Genomic DNA, 17735 nt, shown 5'->3' with positions numbered 1-17735 from the left:
TTTCCTCTTGGGTAGGGAATGTGGGGAGAAAGTATTTGTCTCCACTTGATTCTCAGGAGTGTCCACACTTCTAAGGTTCCAGTTTGCTCCCCTGGAATTTGGGTGCAGGGATCTATGTTCATGTCAGTTCCGTGCACAGGAAGAAACCAGAAGTTTCTTGCCACTCACTGCTCTTATATTCCTGTATCCAGAGGCACTATGCAGTTTCCTCTTGGGCCAGGAATGTGAATAGAAATGGGCAGAAGTGAGGGGCCTGTCCTGAGTTCTCAGGATTGTCTACACTTCTGGGAGTTCTCTCTCCTCCATGGGATTTGGGTGCAGGGAGCTGTAGGATTGTTTCAGTTTCTATTTGTTACTTTTTAAAAACTTTATTTTTTTTCATTTACTCACTTAATTTTATTTATGTATTTATGTATTTATTTATGTATTTATTTATTTATTTTTAAATTCCAGATTTCATTCCCCTCCAGGTCCATCCTCCACCCCTAGGGTTCCACATCCCATACCTTGACCCTGCCCTCTAGCATTCCACCCTAACCCCACCCCCATACTATCTCCACAAGGATGTCTCCACCTCACCCATCCCAGCAGACCTCTAAACTTCCTGGGGCTTACAGTCTCTTGAGGATTAGGTGCATCTTGTCTGACTGAACCCAGACCCAGAGTCCTCTGCTGTATATGGAGGCCTTATCTCAGCTGGTGTATGCTGCCTGGTTGGTGATCCAGTGTCTGAGAGATCTCAGGGGTCCAGGTTAATTGAGACTGCTGGTCCTCCTACAGGGTTGTCCTCTTCCTTAGCTTCCTCCAGCTTTTCCCTAATTCAACCAGAGGGGTCAGCAGCTTCTGTTCATTGGTTGGGTACACATGTCTGCATCTGACTGTTTCAGCTGCTTGTTGGGTCTTTTGGAAAGCAGTCATGGTAGGTCCATTTTGTGAACACCCCATACCTTCAGTAATGGTGTCAGGTCTTAGGGCCTCCCCTTGAGCTGGAACCCACTTTTGGCCTGTCACTGAACCTTCTTTTCCTCAGGCTCTTCTCCATTTCCATCCCTGCAGTTCTTTCAGACAGGAAGATTTGTGGGCCAGAGCTTTGGCTGTGGGATAGCAACCCCATCCCTCACTTGATGCCCTGTCTTTATGCTGGAGGTGGATTCAATAAGTTTCCTCTCCCTACTGTAGGGCCTTTCATTTAGGGTTCCCCCTCTTGAGTCCTGATAGTCTTTTTACTTCCCAGGTCTCTGGTACATTCTAGAAGGTCCTCCCAACCTCCTTCCTCCCAAGGTTGCCTGTTTCCATTCTTTCTGCTGGCCCTCAGGGCTCCAGTCCTCCCCCAACCCCCACCAATACCAGATCATGTTCTTCTCTCCCTTCACACCCATTAGCTTTCCCTTCCTTGTCTCTCCCTCCCTCCCCCCTTGTGGTTGCTTTCTTCTCCTTCCTAAATGGAACAGTGGAGCCCTTCACCTTGTTGATCTTTTTGAGGTCTGTGGACTGTATCTTGGCTATTCTGTACTTTTTTTTGGCCTAATATCCACTTATTAATGAGAACATACCATGCATGTCCTTTTGGGTCAGAGTTACTTCACTCAGGATGACATTTTCTAGTTTCATCCATTTGCCTACAAAACTCAGAAAGATGTCCTTGTAATTAATAGCTGAGTAGTTTTCCATTGTGTAAATAAACCACATCTTCTGTTATGGGACATCTGGTTTTTTCCAGCTTCTGGCTATTACAAATAAGTATGGACATAGTGGAACATGTGCCTCTGTGGCATGGTGCAACATCTTTGGGGTATATTCCCAAGAGTGGTATTTCTAGATCTTTAGGTAGGTCTATTTCTAATTTTCTGAGGAATCTCCAAATTGATTTCCAGAATGGTTGTACCAGTTTGCAATCCCACCAGCAATGGAGGAGTGTTCCTCTTTCTCTACATCCTCGCCAGCATGTGTTGTCACATGAGGTTTTGATCTCAGTCATTCTAACTGGTATAATATGGAATCTCAGGGTTGTTTGGATTTGCATTTCTCTGATCACTAAGGACTTTGAACATTTCTTTAGGTGTTTCCCAGCCATTGGAAATTTCTCTATTGTGAATTCTCAGTTTAATTCTGTACCCCATTTTTCAATTGGGTTGTTTGGTTTTGTTGGTGGTAAGCTTCTGGAGATATATATGTATATTTGATATTTCTTCCCTGACAAAGTGATTATTGACTAAAATTTGTTTAGTTTCCATTAATATGTGGGTTCTCTGTTGTTTCTGTGTTTCATGAATTCTAGCCTTAATCCATGGTGTTATTATAGAATGCAAGGGGTTCTTTCAATTTTCTTATATCCTTTGAGGCTTGCTTTGTGCTCAATTGTTTGGTTAATTTTGGAGAAGGATCCATGAGGTTCCGAACTATCTTTTAAGTCCATTTGATTAATAACACTGGTTAGTTTAATTGTTTCTCTGTTTAGTTCCTGTTTATATGACGTTTCCTTTGGTGAGAATGGAGATTTTAAGTCCTCTACTATTATTGTATAGGGTTCAGGGTGTGATTTGAGCTTTAGTAAAGTTTCTTTTATGAATGTGGATGTCTTTGAATTTGGGACATACATTTTCAGAATTGAGATTTCATCTTAGTGGATTTCTTCTTTGATTATTCTGGAGTGTTCTTCCCCATCTCGTTTGATAACTTTTGGTTGAAAGTCTATTTTATGAGATATTAGAATGGCTATTCCTGATTGTTTCTTAGGTCTGTTTTCTTGGAACATCTTGTTCCAGCCCTTTACTCTGAGGTAGCATCTTTATCCTTTGCTGACATATGATTTTATGCAGAAGAATAGTGGATCCTATTCATATACCTAGTCTGTTAGCCTGTGTCTTTTTATTGGTGAATTAAATCTACTCATGTTGAGAACTATTTATGACCAGTAATTGTTAGTTACTCTTATTTTGTTGTTGGAAGTGTGTGTGTGTGTGTGTGTGTGTGTGTGTGTGTGTGTGTGTGTATGATTTTCTTCTTTTAGTTTTGATGTAAGATGATGAAGATATTTAATTTCTTGTATTTTCTTGGGTGTAATTGCCCTCCTTATATTAGAGCTTTCCTTCTAGTGTCTCCTGTAGGGCTGGATTAGTTGAAAGATATTGTTTAAATTTGGTCTTATCATGGAATATATTTGTTTCTTCATCTATGGTGGTTGAGTTTTTCTGGTTATAATAGTCTGGGCTGCTATCTGTGGTCTCTTAGAAAGTGTAAGACGTATGCCTAGGCCCTTCTGGATTTAGAGTCTGTTGAGAAGTCAGGAGTAATACTCTTAGGTCTGACTTTATATGTTACTTGTCCCTTTTCCCTTACAACCTTTTATATTCTTTTTTTATATACATTTAGTATTTTGATTATCATGTGGTGGGAGAATTTTCTTTTCTGGTCCAATCTATGTTGTGTTCTGTAGGCTTCTTGTACCTTTAATAGCCATCTCTTTCTTTAGGTTAGAGAAGTTTTCTTCTATGATTTTGTTGAATATATTTTGTGGCCCTTTGAACTGGGAGTCTTCATCCCCTTCTATTCCTATCATTCTTAGGTTTGATCTTTTCATAGTGTCCTAAATTTCTTGCATGTTTAGAGTTAGAAATTTTCTATGTTTGGTATTTTCTTTGACCAATATATCAGTATCTTTTATGGTATCTTATATGCCTGAGATTCTCTCTTCATCTCTTGCATTCTTAGGTGATGTTTGCATCTGTAGTTTCTGTTCTCTTTCCTAGGTCTTCCATCTCCATGGTTTCCTCTACTTATGTTTTCTTTCTTGCTTCTACTTCTGTTTTTAGGTCTTGAACTGTTTTATTCATTTCCTTTTCTTGTTTGATTGTATTTTCCTGTGTTTTTTGAGGAGTTTATTTATATTCTCTTTAAAGAATTCTATCATCTTCATGAGGTGGGATTTAATGTCATAATCTTGTTCTTCAGTTGGGTTAGGATATCCAGGACTTGATGTAGTAGGAGAGCTGGGTTCTGATGGTGCCATATTGTATTGACTTCTGTTGATTATGTTCTTGTACTTGCCTTTCATCTGGTTGTCTCTGGTTTTGGCTGGCCTGTGTGTCCTGGGTTGAAGCAGGCTTCCTGGTAGGCTGGTAGAACTGTGGGGTAGGGTAATCTGTGCTTTGACTAGATACCTTGACTTTTAAAAAAGCTCCACCAATGGTGTAAAGGAACTATATAGCAAAGAACAATTTAGTATTCAGTCTCTTTTAAAGAGAGAATTAAATTCTCTTTATGTGAACAGCTTACTATTTTGTATGCTTAGTATACTTATATATGAAATTTTTGAAACATTCTCATCAAATTGTGAAAAATTGTGATGAATAGCAAGAAAGGTATATTAGAAAACCAAGATAAGAAAATAGTCTAATTATCAAAAAGGCAAAACTGAATTCTGGGAAGGTTATTATTAATATTGATCTTAATTCTTAAATAATATAAATATAACTTGTGAAGCTAAGTAATACAGAAAAACAAGAACACTGTTTTCATTTTTTAAAATATTTTATCTTTAATAATTTTTTTTACAGTACAGTCATTATCCTCTATCAATTCTGCCCTTTGATAATTCCTCATCCCACTCTTCCTCTCCCACCCACTCCTGTCTTCAAGACAATATTCCAGCACACCCCCAACCACATCCCACCCTGCCAGGCCTCCCCATTCCCTGAAGACTCAAGTCTTTAGAAAGTTAGGTACATCACTGACTGAGTCCAGACCTGGCAGTCCTCTGCTGTATGTGTGTTGGGGGCCTTGAATCAGCTAGTGCTTGCTGTCTGGTTAGTGGCTCAGTATCTGAGAGATCTTGGAGGGTCAAGGTTAGTTGAGGTTGCTGGTCTTCCTATGGGGTTGCCCTCCTCCTCAACTTCTTCCAGCTTTTCCCTAATTAAATCACAGGGGTCCCCGACTTCAATCCATTGGTTGGGTGTAAGTATCTGCTTCTGTCTCAGTCATCTGCTTGTTGGGCCTCTCAGAGGCAGCCATGCTAAACTCCTTTCTGTAATTACATCATAGCACCAGTAATAATGGAGTCTCCCCTTGAGATGGGTCCCAATTTGGGCCTGTCACTGGACCTCCTTTCCACAAGTCTACAATACTTGTGAAATATACTTTACATACTTTTCGTAGATATACAAATTTCTTCTATAATTTCATGTCCTTTTAAAAGTATTTATATTTAATATTTTCTTATTTTATTAGGCTATTGACTTTATGGAAACGTTTGTATTTGCTATCAAACTACAAAATCTACAAGCTGTGAGACTTGCATTTAAGATTCAAACTCAAACTCCCAAGAAGAAAACCATTGGAGAATGTTCTCTTTCACTCAGAACTCTTAGTACCCAGGAAATGGATTACTCATTGGAAATAATACCACCTTCAAAATTTTCTGTAAGTGATAATAGTATGTAATAATGGACATAGTTCATACCTTTAAAATGGTTTATTTAATAACGTTCATTTGTTGGGAGATAATTTGAATATATGTTGCAATATGTGGGAAAAACTATGAAAGCTCTCAAGAAGCAATATTATTTAAAAAATAATATTTTAGAAATAACTATAAAACATTAACATAATCATTTTCCTTTATTTTCTTCCAAATAACATCATGACATCCTTTCCTAGAACATTTTTATTAATGTCTACTGTAGTAGTAGCAATCCTGAAAATAATGCCAATGAAGTGTAAATATCTTTAAAGAATTTCTAAAAGATTTTAGTAGCTGAGGACTGGGGGAAAATAAGAATGAATCGTAAAATCCAAATGCAATCTGAGATTACTATAAAGCAGAATTAATAAAAATGGTTTTAATTTTAGGTTAGCTATATGTCTGTTCACAAATTGGTTAAAATGCAATTTGGGTCCTTCCCGTGCCTCCAGTACTAGGGACGGACTCTAGGACCTTATATGTTGAACACATTTTCTGCTACCAAGCTATACCCCACCCCCATCATAGAATGAAAGTTTGTTTTCATCTCAATACATTTTTATTTTTATGTCCAATTTTTTTTGTATTATTTGAGGGAGGAGGATGTATGCTATAGCATGTGTGAGACATCAGAGAACAACTTGTGAGAGTTGATTCTCTTCATTATTTAGGTGTTGGGGATCAAACTCTGGTTGTCAGGCTTAGCAACAATCACCATCAGATTGAGCCATCTCTTTGGACCAAATCCAGGGCCTTGCACTTGCTAGGCAAGCACTCTACCACTGAGCTAAATCCCCAACCCCAGCATGGGTGTTTTTAAAGTTAACTTTTTAAATTGTTATTGCTATCAGCAAAAATTGCTTGCTCACCTTTTGAGACCTGATATTTTCTTCTCACAGCCAGTCAAACACTGTCATTAAAGTATTTAGGAATTCTTCCAAGAGTTTCTCTCTTGGGATAACATTTTTAGAAATCAGTCTTAAACTTTATAAGCTTATCCTAAATATGATTTTAAATTTATATAGGACTTATATTTTATTTCTTTAAAAATATTTAGGATGACTTGAAGTACTAATTAAAAGAACCCCAGCTATACATTCTTATCATTTGGGAACTTTTAAAACATTTCCACACCTAAACTAATAAGATTAAATTTTCTTAAGGGTCAGAATTTCCCAGTAAGTGAGTCTAGTGTGTTGTCTGGCTTGAGAACCACCAAAGTGGAAGGGAGAAATAGAGATTAAAATGAAAAACAAAACAAGACAAAAAATTGTTAAAGTGGTCAGAAGAACTAAAATTTCTTTTTAATTGTTTTTTGATATTTTCAATCTCAGTCCCTGGTGTATGTGTTTATAACACTTGTTACATCATTTTAAAACTTAATTTTAATTACTTTTTTGTTGTTAAATCACAGTAATTATGATGGGAATTTGTCACTGGCATTAATTCTAATAGCTTAGGAGATAGTAATATGTAGTCATATTTTATAGAATATATCAAATGGATGTTTCATATATTAAATGCTAAAGATAGGTTATATCAGAAGATAATTCAGTGAAAGAAATTGAGAAAATTTTTTGAAGAATTTGTGGGCATGGTTATAAATATATTCTTGGTTTCTAGAAATGAATTTTATCATAAAAACTCAAATAAAACACTATGCACTGAAATTAAGCAGACCATATATATGAGTTTTATTTAGAACAGTCCTATGAAATTCTGGAACTTCTCACTGGGTTTCATACTTTCACTGTTGAATATGTTTTGATGCACTTACCAACCACCCAAACCAAAAGAATTCAAATCACAGAACTAGAAAAAGTTAGCTTTATATTGCCTTTATTAAGTCATGTCCATTACCTGCAGTCAGTCTTCATCACCTAATACATATCCTTTCTTGTTCTTCTTTCTACATGTTATATACTGTATTCCCATATGTATGTTTGTTCACAATATGTTATTGGCTAGGTTCTACATATGAGAAAGAACATCCAGTTAGTTTTCTTCCTAAGATTATTTGTTGATCATGCTTAATCTTATACATTATAAGCCTATGCATTTTCCTGAAAATTTTGGGATTACATTATTTTCTTTAGCACTAAATAACATTTTATTTTCTACATATATGAAATTTTCACACATTTTATGTTAGTAGACAACTAGGTTGATTCCAACTCTTTGCTTTAGTGAATTAAGCAGCAATAAATGAGGATGCAGATTTCTCTAGTAATATTTACAGTTCTCTGGTTATTTGGCTAGAAGTGATATATCTAGGTCATATGGTATTTTATTTTTATTGTTTTTGAGAATTCTCCGATGGCTATATTAGTTTGCATGCCTACTAACAGTGAGTAAACTTTTCTCTTTCAGCACATCTTCAACATTGTCATCAGATTTGTTTATAATAGCCATCTAATTGTAATATCTCAAAGTAGTTTTAATTTGCATTTCTTGATGGCCTGGGTTATTGAACAATTTAAAATAGTTATTGACCATTTGTATTATCGGCATTGAAGTTGTTGTCTCCTCCTCCTCCTCCTCCTCCTCTTCTTCCTCTTCCTCCTCTTCTTCCTCTTCCTCCTCTTCTTCCTCCTCCTCCTCTTCTTCCTCTTTCTCTTCTTCTTCCTCTTCCTCTTCTTCTTCCTACTCGTCTTTTCCCTCCTATTCTTTCCCCTCCTTCTCCTTGTCTCGTCACTTAATTTGCTTGTTTCTTGTTTGGCATGTTTATTTCCTTAATATTTAATTTCTGCATTATTGATAAATGCTAGATGTTAGCACCTTGTCAGAATTGCAGTTGGTAAAGATTTTCTCCCATTCTGTGTGATGTTTGCGCTGCTGATTGTTTCCTTTGCTGTGATGAAACTTTAAATTTCTTATAGTATCTTGTAGTTGATATTTGTAGTTAGTTCTTATGCTATTGGTGTTTTATTAAAAATGTGTTTGATAGGGCTAGAGAGATGTCTAAGTTAGAGTTAGCATCTGAACGGTAGCTCACAATTACCCATATGCTCACTAGGTACATATACCTGCATGCATGCATGCAAACCACTTATAATATAAAAATAAAATAAATCAATCTAAAACTTTTTATATTTTAAAATTTTATTTTTCTTGGATATTTTATGTATTTACATTTCAAATGTTATTCCCTTTCCCCCCTCTCATATTCCTCCTCCTCCCCTTGTTTCTATGAAGATGCTCCCACTCCCACCCACGCATTTCAAACTCAACACCCTGGCATTCCCCTATGTTGGGGAAATGAGCCTTCACAGAACTAAGGACTTTCCCTTCTATTGATGCTGGACAATGCCATCTGCCACTTATGTGACTGGAGTCATGGGTCCCTCCATGTGTACTTATTGTTTGGTAGTTTAGTCCATGGGAGCTCTGGTGGGGTCTGGTTGTCTGATATTGTACTTCCTATAGTGTTGTAAACCCCTTCAACTCCTTTGGTCCTTTCTCTAACTCCTCCATTGGGGTCCCTTTGTTCAGTCCATTGATTAGCTGCAAGCATCCTCATTAGTATCAGTAGGGCTCTGGCAGAGCCTCTCAGGAGACATCCATATTTGTCTCCTATCAACAAGCACTTCTTGACGTCATCAATACTGACTGGGTTTGGTGGCTGCATATGGGATGGGTCCCAGGTGGGGCAGTCTCTGGATTACCTTTTCTTCAGTTCCTGCTCCACTCTTTATCTTTGTATTTCCTCCCGTGAGTATTTTGTTCTCCCTTTTAAGAAGGAATGAAGCATCTACATTTTGATCTTCCTTCTTTTATTTTTTAATTTATTTTTACACTCAAGATTTTATTCCCCTTCCAGTCAACCCCCTGAGGGTTCCACATCCCAAACTTCCTCACATCCCCCTCCTGCACTACTCCCAACTCATCTCCACAGGGATGTTCCCACGTCCCCTGGGGCCCTTCGGTCTCTTGAGGGTTAGGTGCATCTTCTCTGACTGAACCCAGACCCAGAGTCCTCTGCTGTATGTGTTTTGGAGACCTCATCTCAGCTGGTGTATGCTGCCTGGTTGGTGATCTAATGTCAGAGAGATCTCAGGGGTCCAGGTTAATTGAGACTGCTGGTCCTCCTACAGGGTGGCTTCCTCCTTAGTTTCCTTATTTCAACCAGAGGGGTCAGCAGCTTCTGTTCATTGGTTGGGTGCACATATCTGTATCTGACTCTTTCAGCTGCTTGTTGGATCTTTTGGAATGCAGTCATGGTAGGTCCATTTTGTGAACACCCCATAGCTTCAGTATTGGGGTCATGTCTTGGGGCCTCCCCTTGAACTGGAAACCACTTTGGGTCTGTCACTGAACCTTCTTTTCCTCAGGCTCTTCTCCATTTCCATCCCTGCAGTTCTTTCAAACAGGAAGATTTGTGGGCCAGAGCTTTGGCTGTGGGATAGCAACCCCATCCTTCACTTGTTGCCCTGTCTTTCTGCTGGAGGTGGATTCAATAAGTTTCCTCGCCCTACTGTAGGGCCTTTCATTTAGGGTTCCCCCCTTGAGTCCTGAGAGTCTTTTTACTTTACATTCTAGAGAGTCCTCCCAACCTCCTTCCTCCCAAGGTTGCCTGTTTCCATTCTTTCTGCTGGCCCTCAGGGCTCCAGGGCTTCAGTCCTCCCCCTCCTCCCCACCAATACCTGATCATGTTCCCCTCTCCCCACCAATTCCCTTTTCCTCCCTCCTTTCTCCCTTGTGGCTGCTTTCTTCTCCCTCTGAAGTGGAACTGAGGTGTCCTCACTTGGGTCCTTCAGCTTGTTGACCTTTTTGAGTTCTGTGGACTGTATTTTGGCTATTCTGTACTTCTTTATTTTTATTTTTGCATAATATACACTTATTCCTTCTTATTGAGCTTCATATGATCTGTGTTTTTTTCTTAGGAATCCCAGGCTTTTGGGCTAATGTCCACTTATCAATGAGTGCACACCATGTGTGTTCTTTTGTGATTTGGTTACCTCACTCAGGATATTTTCTAGTTCCATCCATTTGCCTAAGATTTTCATGTAGTCATTGTTTTTGATAGCTGAGTAGTACTCCATTGTGTAGATGGACCACACTTTTTGTATCCATTCCTCTGTTGAAGGGCATCTGGGTTCTTTTTAGCTTCTGGCTATTATAAATAAGGCTGCTAAAACTTCTGAAAAGTAAGTTTTTACCAAGTCCCACAATTTCCAGGCTATCTGCTGTGTTTTCTTCTAGAAATTTTAGTGTTTCTGATTTAAAATTAAGATTTGTGATCCATTTTTAACTGATTTTTTAAATAAGGTGAAAGGTAAGAATTTTATTTCATTCTTCTGCAGGTAAACATCCAGTTTTGCCAGTGCCATTTGTTGACTAAGTTATCTATCTTTTTTTTTTTATATAGATTGTATCATGTAGTCCATGCTGTCCTGGAACTCTCTGTGGACAAGGCTGTTCTCAGACTCAGGCATCTGCACTCCTCTGCCTCCTGACTGCTGGAATGAAAGGCTTGAGACAGCGTATTCAGTGATGGCTCTTTTCCTTCTAATGATTGCTTTTGCTTCTGCTTTCAAAAACTGACTGAACATAGCCTTGTTGCTTTATTTCTGAGTGCTTTATTTTATTGTTCTACCTGTTTGTTTTTATGCCAGTGTCAGGATGTCTTTATTACTATAGTGCTATAGTATAGTACAATGTTTGGTATTGTTATGCTTCCAGCAGTGTTCTTACACCTTAGGATTACTTTGGCTATTGTGGTCTTTTGTGGTTCCCTATGAATTTTTATATTTTTTCTAAATATGTATACTATGACATCAGAATTTTGATAGGTTTCTGCATCAAATGTATAAATTAATTTTGGTAGACTAGTCTTTGTTACAGTATTAACTTTGCCAATATAGGAGTGTAGAATGTCTTTCTATCATTTAATACCTTCTGTGATACCCTTTTTTGATAGCTTGAATTTTTTTGTTGTAGAGGTCTTTTACTTCTTTGGTTAGATACATTTCTTTCTTTTTAAAAAATTTTTATTAGATATATTTCTTTACTTACATTTCAAATGTTATTCCCCTTCCCGGTTTCCTGTCCATAAGCCCCCATGCCCTCCCCTCCCCATCCCCCCTATGGGTATTCCTCCCATATCTCTCCCTTACTGCCCCCATATTCCCCTGCACTGGGGGGCCCAACCTTGGCAGGACCAAGGGCTTCCCCTTCCACTGGTGCCCCAACAAGGCTATCTTCCGCTACATATGCAGTTGGAGCCCTGGGTCAGTCCATGTATAGTCTTTCAGTAGTGGTTTAGTCCCTGAAAGCTCTGCTTGGTTGGCATAGTTGTTGTTATGGGGTTGCAAGCTCCTTCAACTCCTTCAATACTTCCTCTAATTGCCCCCAAGGGGGTCCTATTCTCAGTTCAGTGGTTTGCTGCTCGCATTGACCTCTGTATTGGATGTGCTTTGGATGTGTCTCTCAGGAGAGATCTATATCCAGTCCCTTTCCACATGCATTTTTTAGCTTCATCAATCTTATCTAGTTTTGGTGGCTGTATATATACATATATGGGCCACATGTGGGGCAGGCTCTGAATGGTCATTCCTTCAGTCTCTGCTCTAAACTTTGCCTCCATATTGCCTCCTAAGGATACTTTTGTTCTCCCCTTAAAGAAGGAGTGGGAGCATCTGCATTTTGGTCATCCTTCTTCTTGAGCTTCCTGTGGTCTGTGGATTGCATCTTGGGTAATTCGAGCTTTTGGGCTAATGTCCACTTATCAATGAGTGCATACCATGTATGTTTTTCTGTGATTGGGTTACCTCACTCAGGATGATATTTTCTAGTTCATTCCATTTGCCTGTGAATTTCACAAAGTCATTGTTTTTGATAGCTGAGTAGTACTCCATTGTGTAGATGTACCACATTTTGTTTGCATCCATTCCTCTGTTGAAGGGCATCTGGGTTCTTTCCAGCTTCTGACTCTTATAAATAAGGCTGCTATGAACATAGTGCAGCATGTGTCTTTGTTGTATGTTGGAGCATCTTTTGGGTATATGCCCAAGAGTGGTATAGCTGGGTCCTCAGGGAGTGGAATGTCCAATTTTCTGAGGAATCTCCAGACTGATTTCCAGAGTGGTTATACAAGTTTGCAGTCCCACCAAAAGGAGGAGTGTTCCTCTTTCTCCACATCCTCGCCAGCATCTACTGTCACCTGAGTTTTTTTATCTTAGCCATTGTGACTGGAGTGAGGTGGAATCTCAGGGTTGTTTTGATTTGCATTTCCCTGATGACTAAGGATGTTGGACATTTCTTTTTTTTTCTTTTACTTCTTCTTCTTTTTTTTATTAACTTGAGTATTTCTTATTTACATTTCGAATGTTATTCCCTTTCCCAGTTTCCGGGCCAACATCCCCCTAACCCCTCCCTCTCCCCTTCTTTATGGGTGTTCCCCTCCCCATCCTCCCCCCATTGCTGCCTTCCCTCCAACAATCACGTTCACTGGGGGTTCAGTCTTAGCAGGTGGACATTTCTTTATGAGCTTCTCGGCCATTCGATATTCCTCACCTGAGAATTTTTTGTTTAGGTCTGTACCCCATTTTTAATAGGGTTATTTGGCTCTCCGGAGTCTAACTTTTTGAGTTCTTTGTTTATTTTGGATATTAGTTCTGTATGGGATGTAGGATTGGTAAATATCTTTTCCCAATCTGTTGGTTGCCATTTTGTCCTAATGACAGTGTCCTTTGCTTTGCAGTTTTATGAGGTCCCATTTGTTAATTGTTGATCTTAGAGCATAAGCTATTGATGTTTTGTTCAGGAAAATTTCCCTCTGCCCATGTGTTTGAGACTCTTCCCCACCTTTTTTTCTATTAGCCATCATTTTATTTTAAATTTATTTATTTTACATGCCAATTTTCAGGCCCTCCCCCTCTCTTTTCAGTTCCCACTCACAAAGAACTACCCCAATTCTTCTTCCCCTTCTCCTTTGAGGGTTAGGAGCCCTGCTGTAGGTATTATTCCCCATTAGTACCCCACACCCTCTCCTGCACATCAATTTACTGCAGGACTTGGCACATATTTTCTCCCTGAGGTCAGACAAGGCAGCTCATTTAGGGAAATGGCATCTATAGGCAGGAAGGCAACAGATTCAGGGACAGCTCCTGCTCCTGTTTTTGGGACCTGGCATGAAGACCAACTGCTCATTTGCTATATGTTTGCAAGGGGTCTAGGCTCAGCCCTGCTCACTCTTTGATTGTTGATTCAGTCTCTGGGAACCCCCAAGGGTCCAGGTTAGTTGACACTGTTGGTCTTCCTATAGAGTCCTTGTTCTCTTTGGGTCCCTCAATTCTTTCTGCAACTCTTCCACAAGAATTTATAAGCTCCAGTGTTTATGTGTGGGTCTTTGCATCTCTTTCCATTGGCCACTGTGTGGAGCCTCTCAGGGGGCAGTTCCTATCTGCAAGCATAACAGAGTTATCATTAGTAGTGTCAGGGATTGGCTCTTGCCCATATGGTGGGTCTTAAGTTGGGACAGTTATTGGTTGGCCAGTCCCTCCTTCTCTGCTCTATCTTTTCCCTGCACATCTTGTAAGTAGGACACATTTTGAGTAGAAGGTTTTGTGAGTGGGTTACAGTCCTTTGCCCTGCACTGGGAGTGCTGCCTGGTTATAGGAAATGGCCAATTAAGGATCCACATTCCCCACTACTAGGAGTGTTAGCTAGGGTCAACTCCATAGCCCCTCTGAGGCCTCCCACATTCCAGGTCTTGGGCACATCCTAGAGGTTGCCCTCCACACACAAACTATCCTTACACCTGATCTCCCTCTCTCTCCCTCTCCCACCAGCTTTCCTCCCTCTATCTACTTTTGATATCTAATTTTCCCCCTCTGAGAAAGATTCAATCACTCTCCTTTGGGCCCTCCTTGTTATTTGCTTTTTTGGGTCTGTTGATAATTATATGGTTATCCTGGACTTAGAACACACCATGTCCTTTGGGGTTTGGGTTAACTCACTTACGATGATACTTTCTAGTTCCACCCATTTACCTGCCAAATTTATGATGTCCTTGTTTTTAATAACTGAATAGTATTCCATTTTGTAAATGAAACACGTTTTCTTTATCCATTTTTCAGCTGAGGGACATCTAGTTTTTTTCCAGTTTCTGGTTATTACGTAAAGTTGCTGTGAACTTTGTTGAACATGTGTTCTTGAGGGATGATAGCATCTTTTGGGTATATGCCCAAGAGTGGTATAGCTGAGCCTTGAGGTAGAACTATTCCCAGTTTTCTGACAAACCACCAAATTGATTTTCAAAGTGGTTATACAAGTTTGCACTCTTACTAGCAATGCAGAAGCGTTCCCCTTGTTCCACATCTTGGCAGCATGTGCTACCTCTTGAGTTTTTGATCTTAGCTGTTCTGATGGGTGGGTATAAGAGGGAACCTCAGAGTTGTTTTGATTTGCATTTACCTGATGACTAAGGACTACGAGCATTTCTTTAAGTGCTTCCACTTGACCTTGAGTTTTGGGTAGATTGGTAAATATGGATTTATTCTCATTCTTTTGTCTGCAGACATCCAGTTGGACAAGAACCATTTGTTGAAGTTACTCTCCCTTTTCACTTGCATAGTTTTGGCTTCTTTCTCAAAATCAAGTGCCCATAGGTGTGTGTGTGTGTGTGTGTGTGTGTGTGTTTATTTCTCAGTCTTTGATTAGATTCTTTTGATTATCCCGTCTGTTTTTATACCAATACTATGCAGTTTTTATTACTATTGCTCTGTAGTACAGCTTGAAGTCAAGGATAGTGATACTTCTAGAATTTCTTTTATTGTTCCATATTAAGTTGAGAAATGTTCTTTCAAGGTCTGTAAAGAATTGTGATGGAATTTTGATGGGGATGCTCCCCAATCAGTAGATTGCTTTTGATAAGATGGTGATTTTCACTGTTAATCCTACCAAGCATGGAAGATGAGTGTGAAGGATCCTTCATCATCTTCTTTTGCTTCCTTTTGGTTGAAAGTTTATTTTATTAAATATTAGAATGATAATTCCAGCTTGTTTCTTATGTCTGTTTCTTGAAACACCTTTTTCTAGCCCTTTATTCTATGAAAATATCTATTTTAGTTGCTGAGATGTGTTTCTTGTATACAGAAGAATGATGAATTCTATTTACATATCCATTCTGTTACCCTGTGTCTTTTTATTGAGGAATTGTGTCTGTTGATACTGACAGACATTATGATCAGTGATTGTTACTGCCTGTTATTTTCATATTGGTTTTGTGTGTGTGTGTGTGTGTGTGTTTCTCTTTTGTTGGTTTTAATGGTGTGAAATTATTTATGTTTTGTGTTTTCTTGAGTGTAGTTAGCCTTATTGGATTGGTGGTTTTCTTGTAGTATCTTCTGTACTACTGTATTTGTGAATATTTTGTGAATATTTGTGAATTTTGGTTTTGTCATGGAATATCTTGGTTTCTCCATCTTTGGTGATTGAAAATTTTGCCAGGTATAGTAGTCTGGGTTGACATCTCTTTGCATCTCCAATCCATCTTCCCAGGCCCTTCTAGCTTTTAGAATCTCAGTTGAGAAATCAGGTGTAATCAAGATAGGTATTTCTTTTTTGTGTCCCTTTGCCTTTCCCTCTTGTAGCTTTTTTTTTTTTTTATTAACTTGAGTATTTCTTATATACATTTCGAGTGTTATTCCCTTTCCCGGTTTCCGGGCAAACATCCCCCTCCCCCCTCCCCTTCCTTATGGGTGTTCCCCTCCCAACCCTCCCCCCATTGCCGCCCTCCCCCCATAGTCTAGTTCACTGGGGGTTCAGTCTTAGCAGGACCCAGGGCTTCCCCTTCCACTGGTGCTCTTACTAGGATATTCATTGCTACCTATGGGGTCAGAGTCCAGGGTCAGTCCATGTATAGTCTTTAGGTAGTGGCTTAGTCCCTGGAAGCTCTGGTTGCTTGGCATTGTTGTACTTTTGGGGTCTCGAGCCCCTTCAAGCTCTTCCAGTTCTTCCTCTGATTCCTTCAATAGGGGACCTATTCTCAGTTCAGTGGTTTGCTGCTGGCATTCGCCTCTGTATTTGCTGTATTCTGGCTGTGTCTCTCAGGAGCAATCTACATCCGGCTCCTGTCGGTCTGCACTTCTTTGCTTCATCCATCTTGTCTAATTGGGTGGCTGTATATGTATGGGCCAAATGTGGGGCAGACTCTGAATGGGTGTTCCTTCAGTCTCTGTTTTAATCTTTGCCTCTCCCTTCCCTGCCAAGGGTATTCTTTTTCCTCATTTAAAGAAGGAGTGAAGCATTCACATTTTGATCATCCGTCTTGAGTTTCGTTTGTTCTAGGGATCTAGGGTAATTCAAGCATTTGGGCTAATAGCCACTTATCAATGAGTGCATACCATGTATGTCTTTCTGTGATTGGGTTAGCTCACTCAGGATGATATTTTCCAGTTCCAACCATTTGCCTACGAATTTCATAAACTCGTTGTTTTTGATAGCTGAGTAATATTCCATTGTGTAGATGTACCACATTTTCTGTATCCATTCCTCTGTTGAAGGGCATCTGGGTTCTTTCCAGTTTCTGGCTATTATAAATAAGGCTGCGATGAACATAGTGGAGCACGTATCTCTTTTATATGTTGAGGCATCTTTTGGGTATATGCCCAAGAGAGGTATAGCTGGATCCTCAGGCAGTTCAATGTCCAATTTTCTGAGGAACCTCCAGACTGATTTCCAGAATGGTTTTACCAGTCTGCAATCCCACCAACAATGGAGGAGTGTTCCTCTTTCTCCACATCCTCGCCAGCATCTGCTGTCACCTGAGTTTTTGATCTTAGCCAATCGCACTGGTGTTCCCTCTTGTAGCTTTTAATATTCTCTCTTTGTTCAGTACATTTAGTGTTTTGGTTTTTATGTGGTGGGAGGATTTTCTTTTCTGGTCTAGTCTGGTGTTCTGTAAGCTTCTTGTACGGTTATAGGCATCTCCTTCCTTAGGTTAGGGAAGTTTTCTTCTATGTTTTTGGTGAAGATGTTTTCTGGGTCTTTCCATAGTATCCCAAATTTCCTTGATGTTTTGTGTCATGAACTTTTCTTTGACTAGTGTATTGATTTCTTCTATTGTATCCTCTATGCCTGAGATTCTCTCTTCCATCTCTTGTATTTTGTTGGTGATACTTTTATCTATGGTTTCTGTTCTTTCCTAGGTTTTCCATCTTCAAGATTGCCTCAGTTTGTGCTTTCTTTATTGCTTCTATTTCCATTTTCAGGTCTTGGACAGTTTTATTCATATCCTTCACTGGTTTGAGGGTATCTTCCTTGATTTCTTTAA

General features: G+C 39.3%; 1 protein-coding gene across 20 annotated transcripts in view; it reads left to right on the top strand.

Annotated features, from left to right (window-relative positions):
* Positions 1–17735, top strand: part of Tc2n (tandem C2 domains, nuclear) — a 96854-nt gene that overhangs the window by 59669 nt on the left and 19450 nt on the right. For all 20 annotated transcript variants that reach the window (XM_087554334.1, XM_087554321.1, XM_087554319.1 and 17 more), the window contains 1 exon segment: positions 5227–5418. In XM_087554334.1, the coding sequence (XP_087410460.1) occupies positions 5227–5418 (192 nt within the window).

This window comes from Rattus norvegicus, chromosome 6, assembly GCF_021556685.1.
Source record: "Rattus norvegicus strain SHRSP/BbbUtx chromosome 6, alternate assembly SHRSP_T2T, whole genome shotgun sequence".
NCBI classification, from domain to species: domain Eukaryota; kingdom Metazoa; phylum Chordata; class Mammalia; order Rodentia; family Muridae; genus Rattus; species Rattus norvegicus.
Note: the sequence above shows the minus strand (reverse complement) of the source record. Positions and strands in the feature narration are given on the sequence as shown.